This window comes from Microtus oregoni, unplaced genomic scaffold (assembly GCF_018167655.1).
Source record: "Microtus oregoni isolate MIOR12 unplaced genomic scaffold, Mior012 000074F_ref0000038, whole genome shotgun sequence".
Lineage (NCBI taxonomy): Eukaryota > Metazoa > Chordata > Mammalia > Rodentia > Cricetidae > Microtus > Microtus oregoni.
The window spans coordinates 1,552,339-1,571,392 of NW_024544004.1; the positions used below are offsets into that span (position 1 = coordinate 1,552,339).

Below are 19,054 nucleotides of genomic sequence, written 5' to 3' on the forward strand. Positions count from 1 at the left end.
TTGAAGAAGGAGGGGCAGAAAGATCATGGGAGTTAGAATACCAGAAAGTCTGTTTGCTGTGAAACGGTCTCTCCTAGAAATGGCTGCATATTCAAGACTAGAACAATTACAACATCAATGGACAGCTAATGTAGAAAGGGAAAAATTTGCGGGTCCTACCCCTAGAAAAGAACCATAGGTAACTACTGAAAGAAGGAGAATTGGCCTCCCCCAAGGGTTGAACCCCTTTATTGGTTGTCCAATGCAGAGGGGTCAGCCCTGAAACCATATATAAACAGTAAAAGCGGACTCATTAGGTTGTATTTATGTTTGTATTGTTATACACACATATATGTATGTTATATGTATATATGCAACAATATATATGTATATATCTGTAACAATAACAACAAAAAAGAGGCTATCAACTTGAGAGTGGGGGCCATGCGAGGGGCTGGAGGGTACCTAAGAGGAGCTGGTGAGAGGAAAGGGAAAGGAGAAAGTGATGCAACTTTAGTTCAACTAAAATCTATTTTAAAAAATTAAAAAGGGTGAGATTCAGTAATTAATGCCCTTTAAACTAATGATGGGATAAGATTAATGCTAAAACCATCACCCTCAGCCACCATTTTATCTCTGATTCTTTGTCATGACAGTGACAAGGTCGAAAGTCAAGCGATTGGTACTAATGGAAGGATTTCTTTCACTTTTCAGCCTGAATATGAATTCCCCTCTTTGTGATTCACTCTCCCAACTTCGTTGCCAGCAAAGCACCAGGCCATAGTTCCTCCAGGACCCTCAAGAGGGTAACTACTGTGTGACAAGCCAGATCTGCTGACAATGAATTTGCTGGTGAAAACCACTAAGAAAAGTTGAAATTATGGATATTCCCACTTAAGAGGGGAAAAAAGCCTATTTAGTTGGAAAAGCTGAATTTTTATAGTTGCCTCTGTTTTGATGTCACATCTAACCCTTAATTCGTGCTGCTGTATTCATACATGGAAGACCCTTATCATGCCTCTAGGCCTTTGTAAACTGGTAGTTTCTGTCCTAATGGCTTTTCCTATGGGCAGTGCAGGACATCATGCGTCTTAGTTAGGGTTTTTATTGGTGTGAAGAGGCATCAGGACCACTGAAACTCTTATAAAGGAAAACATTTAATTGAGGTGGTGGCTTACAGTTTCAGAGGTTCAGTCCATTATCAGCATGGCGGGGAACATGGTGGCATGCAGGCAGATATGGTGCTGGAGCAGGAGCTGAGAGTGTTACATCTTGGCTTACAGGCAACAGGAAGTGGCATGGCTTGAGCATATATGACACCTCAAAGGCCACCTCCACAGTGACACACGTCCTCCAAGAAGGCCATACCAAATATTGCCACTCCCTTTGGGGAGCCATTTTCTTTGAAACCACCACACCATGTAAAAACCTAAACACCATGGCCACAACATTGTTGCAAAAGCATCTTAATTTATCTTGGTGGTTTTTCTTCTTCTTCCTTTTTCTTTTTTTAAATGGTATTGTGCCCTTATTTGCATGAGAGCTCTTATCGTGGGCTTTGAACATCTGATCTGGAACGCTGCAATTTTTGCAATCCATAACTCTGTCTTGCTAATCCTCTCTCCATGATTAAAATGCCCAATACCATTTATTTCCAATGTATGAATGAACATACATGCTAAGCAATCCTTCAAGATGACAAAGAGACTGGGTGTCCCAGAGAAACTGATTTGATCATGGCTCTGTCTTTTTGTTGTTGTTGTTGTTGTTTGATTTTGTTTCTTGAGACAAGGTTTCTCTGTGTAGTTTTGGAGCCTGTCCTGAAACTCAGTCTGTAGACCAACCTGGCCTTGAACTCAGAGATCCACCTGCCTCTGCCTCCAGAGTGCTGGGATTAAAGGTGTGTGCCACCAGCGCCTGACTGTTCTGTCGTGATTACGATCCTAACATTTCTGTTAATATTTCCAAGCTTGCAAAATGGGGTTGAGTACTCTGAATGAAGTTAAACTACATTTGTAAATCATTTTATCACAACAGTACCAACCAAACATTGCCATTACTATTCATTCAGACTGTGTTCTTCTGCGTTCCTGGATGGGGTTTCCCTTTCTATAAAAGTGGACATTTTTACTTTGTGAAAATAATATGGTATCAGTAATTTATAGAGGATATTCAAAATATAATGATGTTTATTCTATGATTTGCATGTTATATGATTTCTACTCTAACTATGAAATGACCTTACCTATTCTCTAATGTTTGGTTAGTGAGAATATCCATAAGCACACTACCTAGTTCAAGTTGAAGAAATAGCACGTAATTTGTCCTACTTTCTTTTTAACTCCCAGATGTTGAAGGCCTACATCTGTAACAGGTGCTGAAGTTACAGTAAGAAACAAAGTAAAGGCCCTGACCTTAAACAGTTTTTACTTTGAAAATTAAAATTCCTCAGTAACTCAAACTCATTGTCTCCTATTTGTACCCCACCAACACAGAATTTGTTACATGGTAGTGCAAATCTAGTTTTGATTAACAACAAAACATATTTCAAATTAACAGCAAACAAAAATGTCCATGTAGTTGGAAGGCAATACAGCTTTTTTGCCAAGTCTTATCCATCCAATTAGTGACACCATCATAAGCCATTTAAATCTACTTCTTGAAGCAAGCATGTTGTCCAACTTATATTGTCACTTTTCTCCTTAAATTAAAAATAATTTGATGCTCTACTGAATATTATAATCCCATGAAAGAACTTTGAATTTCTAAAAGAAAAACAGAAGAAAGGGTATGGACCAAAGAAGACACTATGTAAAAGACTTAACATGATGGCCATAGCATCATTGGGAAAGCATCTGTGCCGCATATCGGTGGGTTGTTTTCACGAGCCTGCGATCTTACTCACATGAGATCTCTTGCTAATTGAACTAAGGGTATACCCCCTCTCAAGATACATTTTACTAACATGCTTTCCTGGAACATCGGCCTAATTCCTAGTAACTGAAATCAGTGGAACTATGGATTTCATTCCTTTGGGCCTTTCTTAATTTTTACCCAGTGCTTTGCAGGGTGAAGGGGTTACAAATCCATCCCAGAATGAATCATGGCAAAGTCATATAAAAACCACGTTCATGTGCCTGAGTGAGTAAACACTGGGGAAGCAGTGAAGAACACAAGTTCTAGAGTCCTACCACCTCCATTTGCCAACTGTGCGAACTTGGAAGTGACTCAAACTTTCCAAGCCCCAAATAAGCACTTCTGGCAGTCTGGCACACATGGGGTTTGGGGGAGCTTCTTTCCAGATCTTGATGTTGTTTCTTTCTGGGCCTTCATCTTCCCAATTGTAAAATGAGGATTGAGAGAGACATTTCTCTACCTCAGTGAAATAACATGAGCCAAGGTATTTTGTAAGTTATGAAGACTTATAAGAAGGCAGTCATGTTGTTGTGGCTACTGTTGTCAACATTAGTGCTATGAGCTATGGCTACTGAATTACACATAGAGACACTGGGACTTCCATAAAGGGCCAGGCATTTGCCAGCCAGCAAGAGCCACTCTAGAATTTTTACCAATTTTGAAGCCAAGAGATTTGTTGACCTCACTGTAATTTTAAGTCTTTAAAATCTGCTCATGTTAAAAATAACCTTTATTTTTAAAAATTATATGGCTGTTGCGGAACAGAGTATTGGTTTAACTATGTAAGGATTGTTGCATTTGTTTTACCTTGCCTATCTAAGGCACCTGGTTGGTCTAATAAAAAGCTGAATGGCCAATAGATAGGCAGTAGAGGGATAGGCAGGGTTGGCGGGTATAGAGAATAAGTAGGAGGAAGAATCTAGAGAGGATGAGGGAGAAAGAGAGGGAGATGACAGGAGTCAGCCAGACATAGAGAAAGCAGGAAAGTGGGTATGCAGGATAAGAAAAAAGTAAAAAGTCCCAAGGGAAAACATAGATGAAGAGAAACAGGTTAAAATAAGTTATAAGAGCTAATGGGACAATCCTAAGCTAAGGCTGAACATTTATAATTAATAGTAAGTCTCCGTGTCATGATTTGGAGGCTGTTGGTCCAAGAAGTCCTGCTACATATGGCTTTGGGACTGGGGACATAGAGCAGTGGTAGAGTGTTTGTTTAGCATGATCAAAGCCCTGGATTCAATCTTCATTACAGTCTAAAGGAAAAAACTTTGAAATGTTTTCACCTTCATAACTGGAACTGTGAATAGGAGCCATATTTCAGATGGGATCACAGAGATGAGAGGCTCCAGGTCCTGCTAAAATCACTTAGATCATATTAAGGAAGTCCAGTACCCAGACCAATGGCATAAGGATCTTTGGGGGTAGAAGCAGGTGGCAGGCTTTCTTTTTTTTTAATCCCCAGGTGAGTCCACGGAACAGCTAAGTTTGAGAGAGCCAGGCTTAGATAACAAGCAACGCAGAAATCACACAGAATTCTCAGAATATTGTTATGTCCAAGGCAGAACTCAAGGTTACCCTCAAATCCAGGACAATGAATTAATAATCTGACACCTTAAGGTTGGGTGGATGAACTCACAGGTATCAGACTGCTAAAGAATCTCAATGGGCCATCAGGTGAGATCATTCGTCCTATGAGGAAGGAAAGCACTTCTTTCAAGAGGAATCCTTGGCAAGGTTCAGTCTTCTCACTGAGATCTACAGAAGTTTCGAGGGGTAGCATGTGTTCTACTGGAAATCACTGCATTCAGACAATAACACTGCTGATATATAAGCTGTGGAGAAAGGTCCATGCCTTAGAAAATCTCTAAGTTTTAGTCTATGGTCACAAATCAATTCCAACCAGCTAACTCGGGTTGACTGGGTACTCATTATATATTAGACACTATGGAGGAAAATCAAGAGATAGAAGATGTTATCCTTACCCCCAAGCACCTAGATAGATGAAACCAGAAGGAAGAGTCCAATTCAGGATATGACAATGGGCCTCAACAATTCCTAGCATGGTATAAACATACCTTAAATGTCTACTATGTGTGACTTTTAGCATGCCTTAAAGTTTATAGACATAATTGACTTGTAGAAACAATAGCCACAATAAACAAGTAAGCAAAGCTTCTGAACTTCCATTGATGTCTGGAATTGCTTTACCTTGTTTGGGTGCTTTTATTACACAGAGAGAAGAGGGAAGGGATCCTGAAATCTGATGACAGACAGTAGCTTTGTTGGGTCCAGGGATACAGCTCAGCTGTAAAGCTCTGACATATCATACACACGGCTCTGTGCTCAATCCCCAACACCACACATAAAAAGTATCCTCATGTCCTTTGTGCTAAATGGTCCCCAGTTATTTCAGTGCCAATCGAATAAATGCAAGATCTTTTTCTTCCGCCTGTTTCTTCTCGTACTCAAGATGGCATGCAGGCTAGGAATGGGACACAAGAAAAAAAGAGTGTGAGCCTGTGAAGTCGTCCTACTGCTCAGCCTGGAGTTCTCAACAGCCTCTACAGGGATCTCTTTCACCCTGGAGGGTTCCTCCATGCGATGGCTAATGTTGACCGTCATCTGGATGAGATTCCCAATCACCTTGAAACCAAACCTCTGAGCATGTCTGTGAGCTTCTAAATCAGGTAAATCGGGGTAGGAAGAGCCACCTTAAATGTAGGCAGCACTATTTTAGAGGGCTGGGTCTTGGGATAAATAAAAAGGAGAAAGGAAGCCAAACAGTAGCAATCATATCTGTTTCTTAACTGTGGGTGCAATTTGACCAGCTGCCATCACTTCCCTGCCATAATGAACTATACCCTGGAACTGTGAGTCTAAATAAACTTGTCCTGGCCCCACCCTCTCTCCCTCTACATGCCCCTCCCTCCCTTTCTGTCTTTTGTCACAGCAATAAGAAAAGTTAACTAACACATTCAGAATCTAATTGGCACCCAGTGCTGAAGGCTGCATCTAGTGGGCCCACGGTCTTTTCTTTTAGAATCCTATCTAACCTTGGAGAAATTCCTTTCAGCTATCACCACCAAATACCCTTCATCAGGCATCTATCTGGGTTCTTCATGCCAGAGTCTTTGCTACCTTGTCTCTTCCCATGGCTCTCAACACGGTCACCCACTAGGAACACAAGGGCCATTTAGGTTCCCTGCCCAGCACACAAGAGTTGAAAGAGACTTGGGGAGATTGCCTCCTGGCTTTTCCTTGTCCAAATCTCGTTCCATCACTCCTTGTCTCTCTGCTTGACCTGTTTTGCTATTTGGGCCCTGCAAGGACTCCTTACAGGAGGGCAAGTAAAAAGTGGGATGCAGCATTCTCTACTATCAGCACTCCCCATAATCTAATCAGAATCTCCATAACTCCTTGTCACCATTTTACCTTCTCAGGAGAATCACAACCCAACAGAAGTGACTTCATACCTGGCTGCAGGGCTAGGATTTGGGGGGAGTTGTGAAATTAGCCAGGAGATTGATCATGGTGAAATTCAAAGTTTCGGTTTTACAGGCACAAGGTGGAGACAGAGGGAGGAGGGCAGCGTTGGGTTTGGTAGTAGAGAATTGTGAGCCGAAGGTGGCAGGTGGTATCATGTCAGCCCACCTACTGCTTCATTATCGTCTTCCCTGTAAGGAAGACTGGTCATTGGAGAACGATGCGATGCATGAAAGGGTAGGAGGAGAGACAGCGAGGATTGGAGAAGGAGAATTGTAAAGCAACTTACCACCAGAAATGTCTGCAGCACAGGGCGATCTCTAAAGCTGGGGTTTATAGCTTATGAGCTCACCAAGCTGTTTCAAAAGTGTAATTGTTTCCAAATGGTGAAGACAATTTGGCAGGAATGAAATTATAACCATCTTTCACTATTATGTCATCCGCCCTCTGGAAAATAGAATAGCTGTACCTAAAAGGAGACCTCCTTCAAAGACCAGAAAGAAGTAAGGCATCATCCCAGGAAGGAAGAACTAGGGAATGGAGATGAGTCGTGACCCATCTGATTTGGGCTTCCAGTAGACTGAAAATGACTCTCACAAATGTCATCTAGCAAGACAACCGGATGTATTAAAGTCTGAGGATTCTTTCAGTTGGCCGGTGGCCTCACAAGAGTGTCAGACCCACCTCTCCCTGCTGACAAGGGCTACTGAGTCATCTCCCAGGCTTCCAGGGTGAAACTACTGTGTTTGCATTCTAGAGCTGGAGAGCCTCATCTCTCTTAGCTTGCCTCCGTGCTCCCTCTCTTCCTCCCCAGGTTTCACTGCCAGGTTTAACTCTAGTCTCAGACACTTACTGTCCAGATCTTCCTACCCGTGACTCTGATCAAAGGGCTTAATTCCTTTGATCCACAGTTTTTCCATCTGTAAACTGGAGTGAAAAAGATACCCACCATGAAGGGTTTGGGAGAAAGATGCGAGATAATGTTTAAAAACACTGGAAAGACCCGGTAAGGAGCAGGCTCTAAGTATATGTTAGCTTTCCTCTTGTCAGTCTACCCATTATCCCCACCAGTCTCCTTTCCTGCCTGGCACTGAGGATGCAGCAAAAGACCTGGAGGCTACAGGAGTTCAGCATCAACACAGTCCCAGGCGATGCCTATCAGGAGGGAGAAAGAGAGAAGGGCATACCAGAGAAAGAGATCTGTGAGCTCTCTTCTTGGCTTTCTGGATGAAGGAGCGTTTGGCTGTATGTTGAAGGTGGATGTGTTTCCAAGCAGAGGTGAGGAGATTACCTCAACCAGTAGAGGGAGGGAGCATTTAAGTGAAAAGGGGAAAGAAGCAAAGCCAATAATGGGGACATTAAGGAGCAGGTGACTACTATGGGCATAGGGACACAATCCAACTGAGGAACTCTAAGAGGCAACGAAGAACATTCTTCAGCACTATCCTGCCATGGGACAAGAAAGATAAAATGTTATTCTTGTTTGGGGATAGCAGGATAGGTGTCTGGGTGAACTGAACCAACCTATTTTCAGTGCCTCTCATCATTGGAGATTCTACCATTGTTTATTTTTGCTGTATAGATGCACAGATAACAAGCAACAGAGTCTCCCACGGCAGAGGGGTTAGGATGGCTAAAGGAAAGCCACATATGGTAGTGCACAACTGTAATCTCAGCACTTGGGAGGTGGAGACCAGAAATTCAAAGTTAGCCTTACCAATACAGTAAGTTTGAGCCAGCACAGAAAGAAATGCAGTATAGAAATTACATGGATGAACTTTGGAACTATAGGCCCTGAGTTTAAATCATAATTTTGCAATCTCTCTCTCTCTCTCTCTCTCTCTCTCTCTCTCTCTCTCTCTCAAATTTGAAGCAAGCTTTATTAAATACTTGCCAGGATGATGGACACTAGCCATCCCCAGGATTGCCAAAGAATCTTGCAATCAACATTACAGTTATGAAGTAACAATGAAATAATTTTATGGTTGGGGGTCAGCACAACAAGAGGAACTGTATTAAAGGGTCACAGCCTTAGGAAGGTTGAGACGCGCTGTTCTAGGGTCTAATGAAGATAGAGCGAATCATGTGTCACCCGATTCATTTGCTAGAACTGCCGTTTCCACTGTGACTGTGTTTGGATATAGTGCTCTTAGTAAGGTAGTTAAGGCTAAATTGCTCAAAATGGGAAAAGGACCAAACTTGACAGGACTTTCATCCAAAGGAAAAGGAAGAGGAAAGAGGAGGAGGAGTGGAAATATCACAGCAAACGTCATCATTCCCTGGCCACAGAGGACAGGCCACGCAGGACTCAGTGAGAGGCTGGCTATCCTCAAGGCAAGGAGAAAGTCCTCACTAGAGACCAATGCTGGCACCTTGGACTTGTAACTGCCAGACAGTGAGATAACGATTATCTGCTATTGAAGCCGCCCACTCACTGGTATTTTCTTATAGCACTCCAAGAAGACACACGAACCCACATTATTGTCTCTAATTTGTTTGAGTTATGTAGGATTATTAATAAAGGCTCCCATCCTTCTTACAAAAAAAGAACCTTGAAATCTCTTTTAACTGTTCCACCAGGAACAAGGTGCACAAGACAAGCCTCTTTGTGACTCAGTTTCCCCATCTGTATAACAATGCCAAGTGCAAAAGGTTATTAGATGAGTTTCAAAAGACTTGGTCTTTTTAAGGCTTTGAGCAATGGCTAGAACATAGTAATTGTTATCAGTGATTATTAGCACGAATCAATACTTATGGAAGGTTCTGAGAAGCAGCAAAGGACTCCTATTTAACTCAAAACATGAAGCTGGAGTGCCTGAGAGTGCTTGCTGCGTAGTCCTGAGGACTAGGGTTGAGACCCTGGCATGCATATAACAAGTCAGGTGCCCCACAAATGCCTGTATCTCCAGTGCGGAGGTGTGTGATGCTTTCTTCCCATCTCCACACACGCATGCATGCACATGCAAACAGATACACATAAATAAAATCTACAAATCAAACACTCAATTCAGAAAATCATTTGCCTTCGTGGGTTGTTTCTGGAACACACGATGGGTGACGTAGCAAAGCAAGAATACACCATAGCATGTGTGGGCTCAAATCTCACATCTCACCAGCTTTTTGCTCGAAGCATGGGCCCAGGAGTACTGTTTTAGCTAGTGTTTTTAGCCAGGTTCTACCTTGGAATGAATATATGTATATATATATATATAACCAGTGTTACCTAGAGACTATTTACAACATTAAGTGCTGGGCTCCCTCTAGAGTTTCTGACTCAGAGGATTAGGATGGTCCTAGGTTCTTCATTTCTGAAGGCCACATATTTAGAATCACTGTAAAAAGAAATCAATTCATCAGTGCTATCGTTTGGATCCAGAGTGTCTCCTGAAGTCACATGTTTTAAAGGTTTGGTTCCCAACTAGCTGCTATTGGAAAGTGATGGAAACCTGTCTCGTGGAAGGCTTGAGCTCTTTGATAGTGTGCTCCTGAAGGGGACAATGGGCTTCTGCATCCCCTCTTCCTTTTTCTCCCTCTGTCCTACCATGAGTTGAATGGGCTGTCACTGCTACCCATCCCCGTCACCATCTGCTGCCTGACCACAGGCCTAAAAAGAAATGGGGCCAATTGACCATGGCTTGAAGCTTCCCAAACTACAAGCCAAAATGAACATTTCCACGTTTTCAGTGGCTAGGTATTTTGCTTCTGTTAACAGAAAACTGATCCCAACAGAGAAAGCTGGAGTATGAAAGAGACAAATTGCTCTAAGCAACTGCTCAGCTTCTTTCTACTCATGTCTGCTCCAAACCCACAAGCTTTCCTATTTATCTGCCTTTGCTCTCCCTTCCTCACTTTCCCCTCCCCTCCCCTTGCCTCCCCTCTCCTCATCCCTCCCTCCTCCTCCTTTCCCCTTTTTTTGATACTTTGGAGGAAGGGTTTCAAGTGGCATTATCCCCAGCTCTTCATTTTCAAAAGACTTATTTCTGATGGCTATCCTTCATTTAGATCAGTGGTTCTCAACCTGTGGGTCACGACCCCTGTGGAGTCACATATCAGATATTTACATTACAATTTATGACAGTAACAAAATGACAGTTATGAAGTAACAATGAAAATCATCTTATGGTTGGGGGTCACCACAATGTGAGGAGCCGTATTAAAGGGCAGCAGCACTAGGAAGGCTGAGAACCGCTGACTTAGATGATCTTTTTTCACTTGTATTTCGCTTTCCTGTCTCATCTTCCTGTGGCGGGAAGAAAACACTGACACATGGAACAGAAGATGTGGCATCTTGCAGACTCTGCTACTTCTTAACCAATAATGTCCCAGAGGGCATATTTACCCACCAGTAATGTGGGGCTAATTGAATTTTGTCTGGCTAATCCCCCAGAGTTGTGTTACTGTCTCAGGGGGTGATCTGTGCAGATGGAGTTTATATGGGCATTGCATGGTCACAGCAGGGTGTGCGTACCTTGATACTTAGCAAGAGGCATTTTCTCTGCCTCTTTATGTCTTAGCAGAGCAGTGCAAACAGTGCTTCTTGAAGTGAGGGCCCTAGACTAACAGCATCAATATCACCTGGGAGGTTTAGGCATGCCAGTTCTCAGGCTCTGCCCCAGATCTACTAAATCACAGACTCTGGGGCAAGGGCCCATTTGTGCTTCAAGAGGCCTCCTAAGTGACTCGCATGTACATTTTATATTTGAGAATCCTGGTTTGGTGGCTACAACCGTAAAATCTAGACACGAACCCCTGGGTTCCAATTCAATCTCTCCCACTTCCCAGGAGCAAGCATTCCTGGGAAAGTTACATATCTCTGTGAACTCCAGCTTCTAGATCTGGAGAATGGAACAATACTAGGACCTCCCCTTCATAGGTCTAGTTGAGACGATTAAGCAAGTGGCCAAGTGTAAATCAAATCAGCTAGAAACCGGGCACATAATACAGACTAAATACTATCCTCTCTCTCTCTCTCTCTCTCTCTCTCTCTCTCTCTCTCTCTCTCTCTCCTTCCCTCCCTTTCCTGTCTCTCTCCACCCCCTGTGTGTGTGTGCCTGTGTACATGTATGTGTGCATGTGGATGCACTCGTTCGTATGTGTCAGTGCAGGTGTACATGTGTTATGATATACATGCGGAGGTCTGAGGACAACCTTTGGGTGTTGGTCCTTGCCTTGCCATTACCTTATCTGAGATAGTCTCTTTGCTGTTATGTAAGCACAGCTAGTTGGCCTCAGAACATCTGGAAATCCCTGTATCCACCTCTCACCTCCTGATAGGAGTGCCTAGGATTATACATGCTTGAGTTTTTAACATGTGTTTTGGTGATATAAACTTAGGGTTGTCAGACTTATGGCAAGCACCTTTCCTAGTAGTCTCCCATGCTCATCATTTCCTTACTTTATATCTTTGCTTGTGAGCCTAGCCTTTCACGGCTGAGCCATCCTTCCAGTCCCGCCATTTCTTTTTTAAAAGCATGACGGCTTCCTGGCTACATGTCCCATGTCTACTCCTTGAAGGAGTGTCAGGTGTGTTTTAGCATGTTGGGAAGCTTCTTATTTAGTTTGTGTGTAAGTCTGTATATTTCTTTTCTTCGTCTATGTTGTTACTGGTGTTTCCTGCTAGTAGATTTTTATTTTATCCAACAAAGATTTCTTCTTTTTTTCACTGTCTTCTGAATAAGAAAAGTCTTTCCCTGCGTATTTAATATTGTTTTCTTTAAAAATTCATTCGCTAGTCTCATTCCTAATGAACATACATTGCATTGTATAACAATATTCTTTTGGCAGTCGTACACACAAAAACTGATGCCCTTGCCAGGCAGCGTGGTGCACAGCTGTAATTTCAGTACCTGAAAGGTGGAGGCAGAAAGATCAGCAGTTCAAGGTCATCCTCAATTGTATTTTGATCTGGAGGCCAGTCTGTACCACGAAAGACCCCAGGAAAAAAAGGAAGAGGAGGAGGAGGAGGAGGAGGAGGAGGAGGAGGAGGAGGAGGAAGAGATAAAAATCAAACAAACAAGCACCAGACGAAAAAACCAAACAGGACTGAGGCCTTAGTACTACCTAGCCTTCCACTCCCTTCCTCACTTACCTTTCCTGGCCACCTTTCCCCATAAACTTCCAAAGATCCCCCCTTTCTGAAAAAAGCATTCTTCTTCATTTGACTATGTTCTTTTTTCAATTTCTACATGAAAATTCCTTCAAGTAGATAGTGTTCAAAACAAACGCCAAAAGAAATCCCCATACATTTGGTTAGATGACAAAGATGCTGAGAACACTCAGAGGAAAAAGGATCGTCCTTTCAACAAATGGTAATAGAAAAATGGGAGAGCTACAGGCACAAGAATAGCCCTCAGTGAAGCAAAGTTGGCTTAAGTGTCAGAGCTGAGACAACAAAATTCTTAGAAGAAAATGTAGTAGTGAATCTTCCTGACACTGGAATTGGCAAAGAGAGTCTCTTGATTTTGATACTACATTATCAATAATAAAGGTAAAATACATTAATTCGACCTCATTAAAACTAAAAACCTGCATTCATGGGAGGATACTATGGTGGGTGAAAATAGAAGCTATTTGCCAATCAGATACCTGATAAGCGATTAATTTCCATAATATATAAATATTCCTAGTCAACAACTAAAAAGCAAAAGGAAAAAAAAGACAACCCAATTTTTAAAATGAGAAAGTCATATGAATAGATATTTCTCCAAATAAAAGGTAAAATGGCTAATAAGCGCACCCAAAGATGCTGAAACCACAAACCACTAAGGAAATGCAAATCAAAACCACAGTAAGATGCCACTTCATTCCTACCATCAAAACAAAAGAAAACAATAAGTGTTGTCAAGGATGTGGAGAAACTGGAATTCCTATGCTTTGTTTGAAGGAATGTAAAATGTATAGCCGCTACGGAAAACAGGCTGGCAGTTCCTCAAAGATGCAAATGACCCAGCAATTCTAATCTTAGGTGTATCCCACAAAGAAATAGAAAAGCACAGAATCAGAGCTTTGCACACCTAGGCTCATAGCAGCATTATTCACAGCAGCTAAAGGACACAAACCACAGCAATGTCCAGGAACAGATGACTGAATGAATGAAATGTGGTACAGGTACCTACAATCATCGAATATATTTAGCCTTGAAAATGACGTAACTACAACGTAGATGGTCAAAGAAAATATATTAAGTGAAATGAACCAGACAGAAAAGGATAAATATTGTGTTGTCACTAATGTGAGGCACCTGGAAGAGAAAAATCCATGCACGCTAAAAGTAAAGAAGTTATAGGGAGGATTAGCACATAGTTACTAACGGGGACAATGAAAATATTCTGGAAATGAATAGTGGTGATAGTTGCACCAAAAACATGATTGTGCTTAATGCCAACAAACAGTGTGTTTTAAAATGCTAACTATTGGGGCTGCCAAGTAAAGGCAAGTCTGATGACCTGAGCTCAATCTCTGGAACTCACATGGTGGAAGGAGAGAACCAACTCTCATAACACAGAAGTTGTCTTCTGAACACACACAAACACACACACACATACACTCAAGAAATAAATGTAAAGGATAATAGCTATTCTATATAAATGCATATTTCACTATAATAAACATTATGAACAATGACACAAAACATACATACAAAAAAGATTAGTAGAAAAAGATGAAGGAAAGATAGTGAGATGGCTCAGTGGGTAAAGGCACTTGCCTTGCAAGTAAGATGACCTGAGATTGATCTCTGGAACCCACATAGTGAAAGGAGAGAACCAACTCCAGAAAGTGGTTCTCTGACTTCCCAGCATGTGCCATAACACATACTGCCCCAACCATAAGTAGTAGTAGTAGTAATAATAAAAACAATAATAATATTATTATTGTAAATGAAGGAAGGGAGGAAAATTGATATCTTACCTTTCAAGGATGTAACCAGAATGACATGAAAACAGATGATGACAAGGAATATCTTGTATATCAGTAAAACTTCTTCAGGTCTGCCAACATGGCCACACTGCCCCCCAGAGAAGAGCATCCTGGAACAATATATGACAGACAACAGATGATCACAGCTGCCATGATCCTAACAGTAATGACCAAAGGTCATTCCTCAAGTAAGATCACCTCCATGCTGCCTTCTTAGAAGTACCATAGTCATAACTGTAGCATGCTTGCAGAGAGCTAGCAATGCCAGGTGCTCACTGGCTAACAAAATGAAAAACCCAGGCTTACTAAGATATCACAATTAAAGTGATAAACATGCTAGACTTTTTGGATTTATGGAAAATACATGCCAAACACCCAAAGAACAAATTAACAACTAAACTAACTGTTTCATACATAATTATGACCACTATAGAAAGCTTTTTGGAGACAATGCTAACATTCATGCATCACAGACACCTCTAAACAATCTACCTCATTTGCTTCTTATGCCATCAGAGGAAAGCAACACTGCATTTCTTCCTTATGGTGGCTTACTTTATTGTCATTGTTTGCATCTCTAGTGGTCAACATAGCAACATTTTAAATGCAAAATTTATATCAGATTTTGAATTTAAAAGGGCCATTTGCCATTCACTTATTTAATCATGCAGCCATTCTTTCTCAAGGACCAATATGTTCCACATAATACATTAGGGCTGAATTGGAGGTAACTAGAAGTGATATACATGGTAAAGACAGGGGTCAGACTTGGGGAGAGCTCAGTCCATGAAGAGAACCGAAAGCGCTAAAGCTATGTCATGCTGCTGAAGCTGACAAGGGACACTGAGAGAAGAAGCAGCCTGTAACACATTCACAGGCTCAGGCACAGGGAGACACGGAGAGACCCAGTGAGCACAATCCTTTTATTCATCCAAAAGAGTGGTTACTGTGAGCAGGCTGTGTACTCTCAGCTCGCAGAACTCCTGGCTAAGGCGTCTAAGAATCTAGCCACCACAATAACTACAAACTGGAGGTAGCGAGTGCATACACCATGATGAGGCTAGAAAAAAATGAGTTCAGAGCTCCCGGGTCTGCGGCATAATACACTGTCCTGGTACTCTCGTAATGACGGGATTCTTGAAGACGGTCCACTTTACCTGGAGAATGAGACAACGATGGGTTTTCTGTTTCTTTTTTTATCCCTCATCACTTTAATCCCTGTACTATCTGACCTTACATACACAGTATAAAAGGAGGATTTACTGAACGAATGGGTGAGTAAAAAGAATGAGGAGCATAGCAAGCATTTGCAGAGTACTCACAGTATCCACCACTGATCAGAGATCTCTTGATCACTCTTTGGAGCAAATCTATCAGGTTGATGCCATTGCCCCAGTTTGCTAAAGGGCACATTTGTCCATCAGGACTATGAGTCTCTTGTTGACACAGCATGATATTGATTTAGATCATAAAGTGATTCTGGCTTCAAAAGAGGGCTAATGTTTTAAAAATTGATAATTCTATGTTTCATCTAGGAGAATTTATCTTCATGTAGATTGAGAATAATTAAAGAAGAGGAAGTAATTTGAAAGTACCACATGGTAGGGCCGAGTGAGGGTTAGTCTGTTATCCTTGGTTAACTATTAAAATTTAATAACAGCTATGAGATACACAATGACCAGTATATTGGCTCATGTAACAAGATATAACAAGTGTCTTTAAGATATTAACAGTGAAACGTAAGTGTTGGCTAAGAAGTCTAACACAGTCGTGGTATTGTGGCACACACCTTTAACGTCAGCACTCAGGAAGCAGAGAGAGGTGGATCTCTATGAGTTCAAGGCCAGACTGGACAGAGCTAGTTCCAGGACAGCCAGGGCTACACAGAGAAACCCTATCTCAAAAACAAAAACAACACAGAGAAACCCTGTCTTGAAAAAACCAAAAAAAAAAAAAAACAAGAAGGAGGAGGAGAATAAGCAGAGAGAGAAGAAAAAGGAGGAGGGGAAGAAGGAGGAGGAAAAGGAGAAAAAGGAGGAGGAGGAGTAAAAGTTGTCTAGCACAAGAGGACATTTAAAAGGGAGCTACTGAAGAGGCTTTTAGTGTGGACAAAGCAAGCACAAAAGGTGAAAATACAACTGATTTAGATTATTCAATTTTCAAAACAGTCAGAAGAAACAAATAAACCAGGAAACCATGAGTAAAAGCATAATTAAAATTTTATCTGAATTCTGGTAAAAGAACCACAGCCAGCAAATCTCTTCTGCGTTCTAGGAATATGTGGAGCTAGCTTATTTAAGAATCTGCTGAAAACAACTTAAAATCATGAATAAAATGTTAAACATGTCTCGCCAAAATGGAAGATTAAACAGGAAGTAAGAAAAGTAACCTAAACAGCGAATGCACATGTACCTAAAGGTATAGGCCAATGAAGCCAATGGGGTTCAGGTGTGAATGATTAAAGAAAAGGTCAGAGATATGGAGAAGAGAAATAGAAAGTGAGCATACACTTAAATTAAATTCAAAGACAGGAGAATAGGAAGTCAGTATTTGGAATAAGAGTCCGAACTGGTGGAAAAACATTAGTGCAGTTTCAAAAAGCCCATAGAATTTCAAGTACAATAAGCAAATAAAAAGAGATCTGCACCAAACCAGCTCATAATGAAACTGGAAAAAATGTAAAGTTTTCAAAAAAAAATGTCTTGACAATGGCTCGAGGAAAATAAAGTCATTTCATTTCCAAGGAATAACTTTTAGAGTGACAGGTCTCTTCTCAGAAGTCACAAGACAATGCACTATTACCGACAGTGTGTGAAGACAATGCACCATTACCTACAGTGTGTGAAGACAATGCACTATTACCTACAGTGTGTGAAGACAATGCTCTATTACCTACAGTGTGTGAAGACAATGCACCATTACATACAGTGTGTGAAGACAATGCACCATTACATACAGTGTGTGAAGACAATGCTCTATTACCTACAGTGTGTGAAGACAATGCTCTATTACCTACAGTGTGTGAAGACAATGCACCATTACCTACAGTGTGTGAAGACAATGCACTATTACCTACAGTGTGTGAAGACAATGCACCATTACCTACAGTGTGTGAAGACAATGCTCTATTACCTACAGTGTGTGAAGACAATGCACTATTACCTACAGTGTGTGAAGGTGAAATTGCACTCACAATTTCACCTTTTGTGAAGGAGGAAAAAGCGAAGGCATTTTCAAATAGACAAAAATGGTGAGACAGTGGAGCTGATCTACTGGGAGCTCACCAAGGCCAGCTGGACTGTGACTGAAAAAGCATGGGATAAAGCCAGACTCTCTGAACATGGCGAACAATGAGGGCTGATGAGACGCCAAGGACAATGGCACGGGGTTTTGATCCTACTTAATGTGCTGGCTTTGTGGAAGCCTAGCCAGTTTGAATGTTCACCTTCCTAGATATGGACGGAGGGGGGAGGACCTAGGACTTGCCACAGGGCAGGGAACCTGGACTGCTCTGTGGACTGGAGAGGGAGGGGGAGAGGAGTGGGGGGAGGGGTAGAAGGGTGGGAGGAGGGGGAGAAGGGTGGGAGGAGGGGGAGGGAGATGGGAGGCTGGGAGGAGGTGGAAACTTGTTTTTTGTTTATGTTTTTTTTCTTCTTTTCTTAATAAAAAAATTATTAAAAAAAAAAAAATGGTGATTTTCTTTTCCATCAACGCACAACAACAGCAACAAAACAAAACAAAGCAAAAAAAAAACCCAAATGAAACAAAACAAAAATACTCAAATCCTCACTTGAAATCAATGCTAAAACACATGCTTGGGAAGAAGACATTAGACTTGAGGTGCAAGAAGGAACAAAGACTTAAAGAAGGTGGTTGATATATGGGCAGGCTCCACCCCGAACATTCCTAAGAGATGGGTCAAGGCTTTAAAAAGTGGCACAGTTTGCCCTTACATCTCCAATTTCAAGGCTTTGTGCACTCTCAGGTGGTCACCGCAGTCAGCCTTTCTAATATCCATCCCTCGAATCCAGAGACGCGTGCACATTCAACATGGCTTTCTATGGGGAAGGTGACTTCAGGCTGTGACAAGTTAACAAAGCTAAATAGGACAAGTAATAATACTATCTCGCAGGGACTAAGGAAATATCAAATAAAAATATATAGCAGAGTTGAGAACGTAGCTCAATTAGTACAGCCCTTGCCTAGCGCCAGATAAAAACAGGCAGGATGATGCAAAGGTAATCTCAGCACTTCGGAGGCAGAGGCAGGAGAATCAGTTCAAGGCCACCCTTGGCTACATAGTGAGTTTGGGGTTGTCCTGGGCTACACAGGACCTTGTCTCAAAAAAAATAAACCTACACAAAAGCCATATAGTGGATATGTATGCATGTAAATGTACAGGAACTTTCTATGCCGAAATCAGTCCAAAGGAAAGTTCAATGGAAGAACATTTTCCTAGCGTGCAGGACACCTTGGCTTCAATCCTCAGTACTGAATGTTAAAGCCTATTTCGCTAGACATGGTGATCCATGCCTGAAATCCCAGCATTTGAGAAGTGGAGGTAGAAAGATCAGAAGTTCAAGGTAAACTTTGCTAATATATGAAACCCTGTCTCAGAAAAAAATACTGTATTTATATTGATATCAGAAAAATTATACTTTAAAACAAAAGCATTACTTTATAAACAAGACCGTTCATTAAAAATTTAACCTGATCAATAAAAAAAATGCTGCAATCAAAACATGGGCTATAGTTGAGG

General features: G+C 41.5%; 1 protein-coding gene across 1 annotated transcript in view; it reads right to left on the minus strand.

Annotated features, from left to right (window-relative positions):
• The window catches only part of LOC121441333 (adhesion G-protein coupled receptor G2), a 67,780-nt gene extending 52,331 nt beyond the window's left edge, over positions 1–15,449 (minus strand). The window contains exons 1-2 of the mRNA XM_041642463.1: positions 15,344–15,449; positions 14,287–14,405 (exon numbers count right to left, since the gene is read on the minus strand). Of these exons, the coding sequence (XP_041498397.1) occupies positions 14,287–14,405; positions 15,344–15,348 (124 nt within the window). The 5' untranslated portion in view covers positions 15,349–15,449. The remainder of the gene's footprint in view (positions 1–14,286; positions 14,406–15,343) is intronic.
• Positions 15,450–19,054: the final 3,605 nt, after the last annotated feature.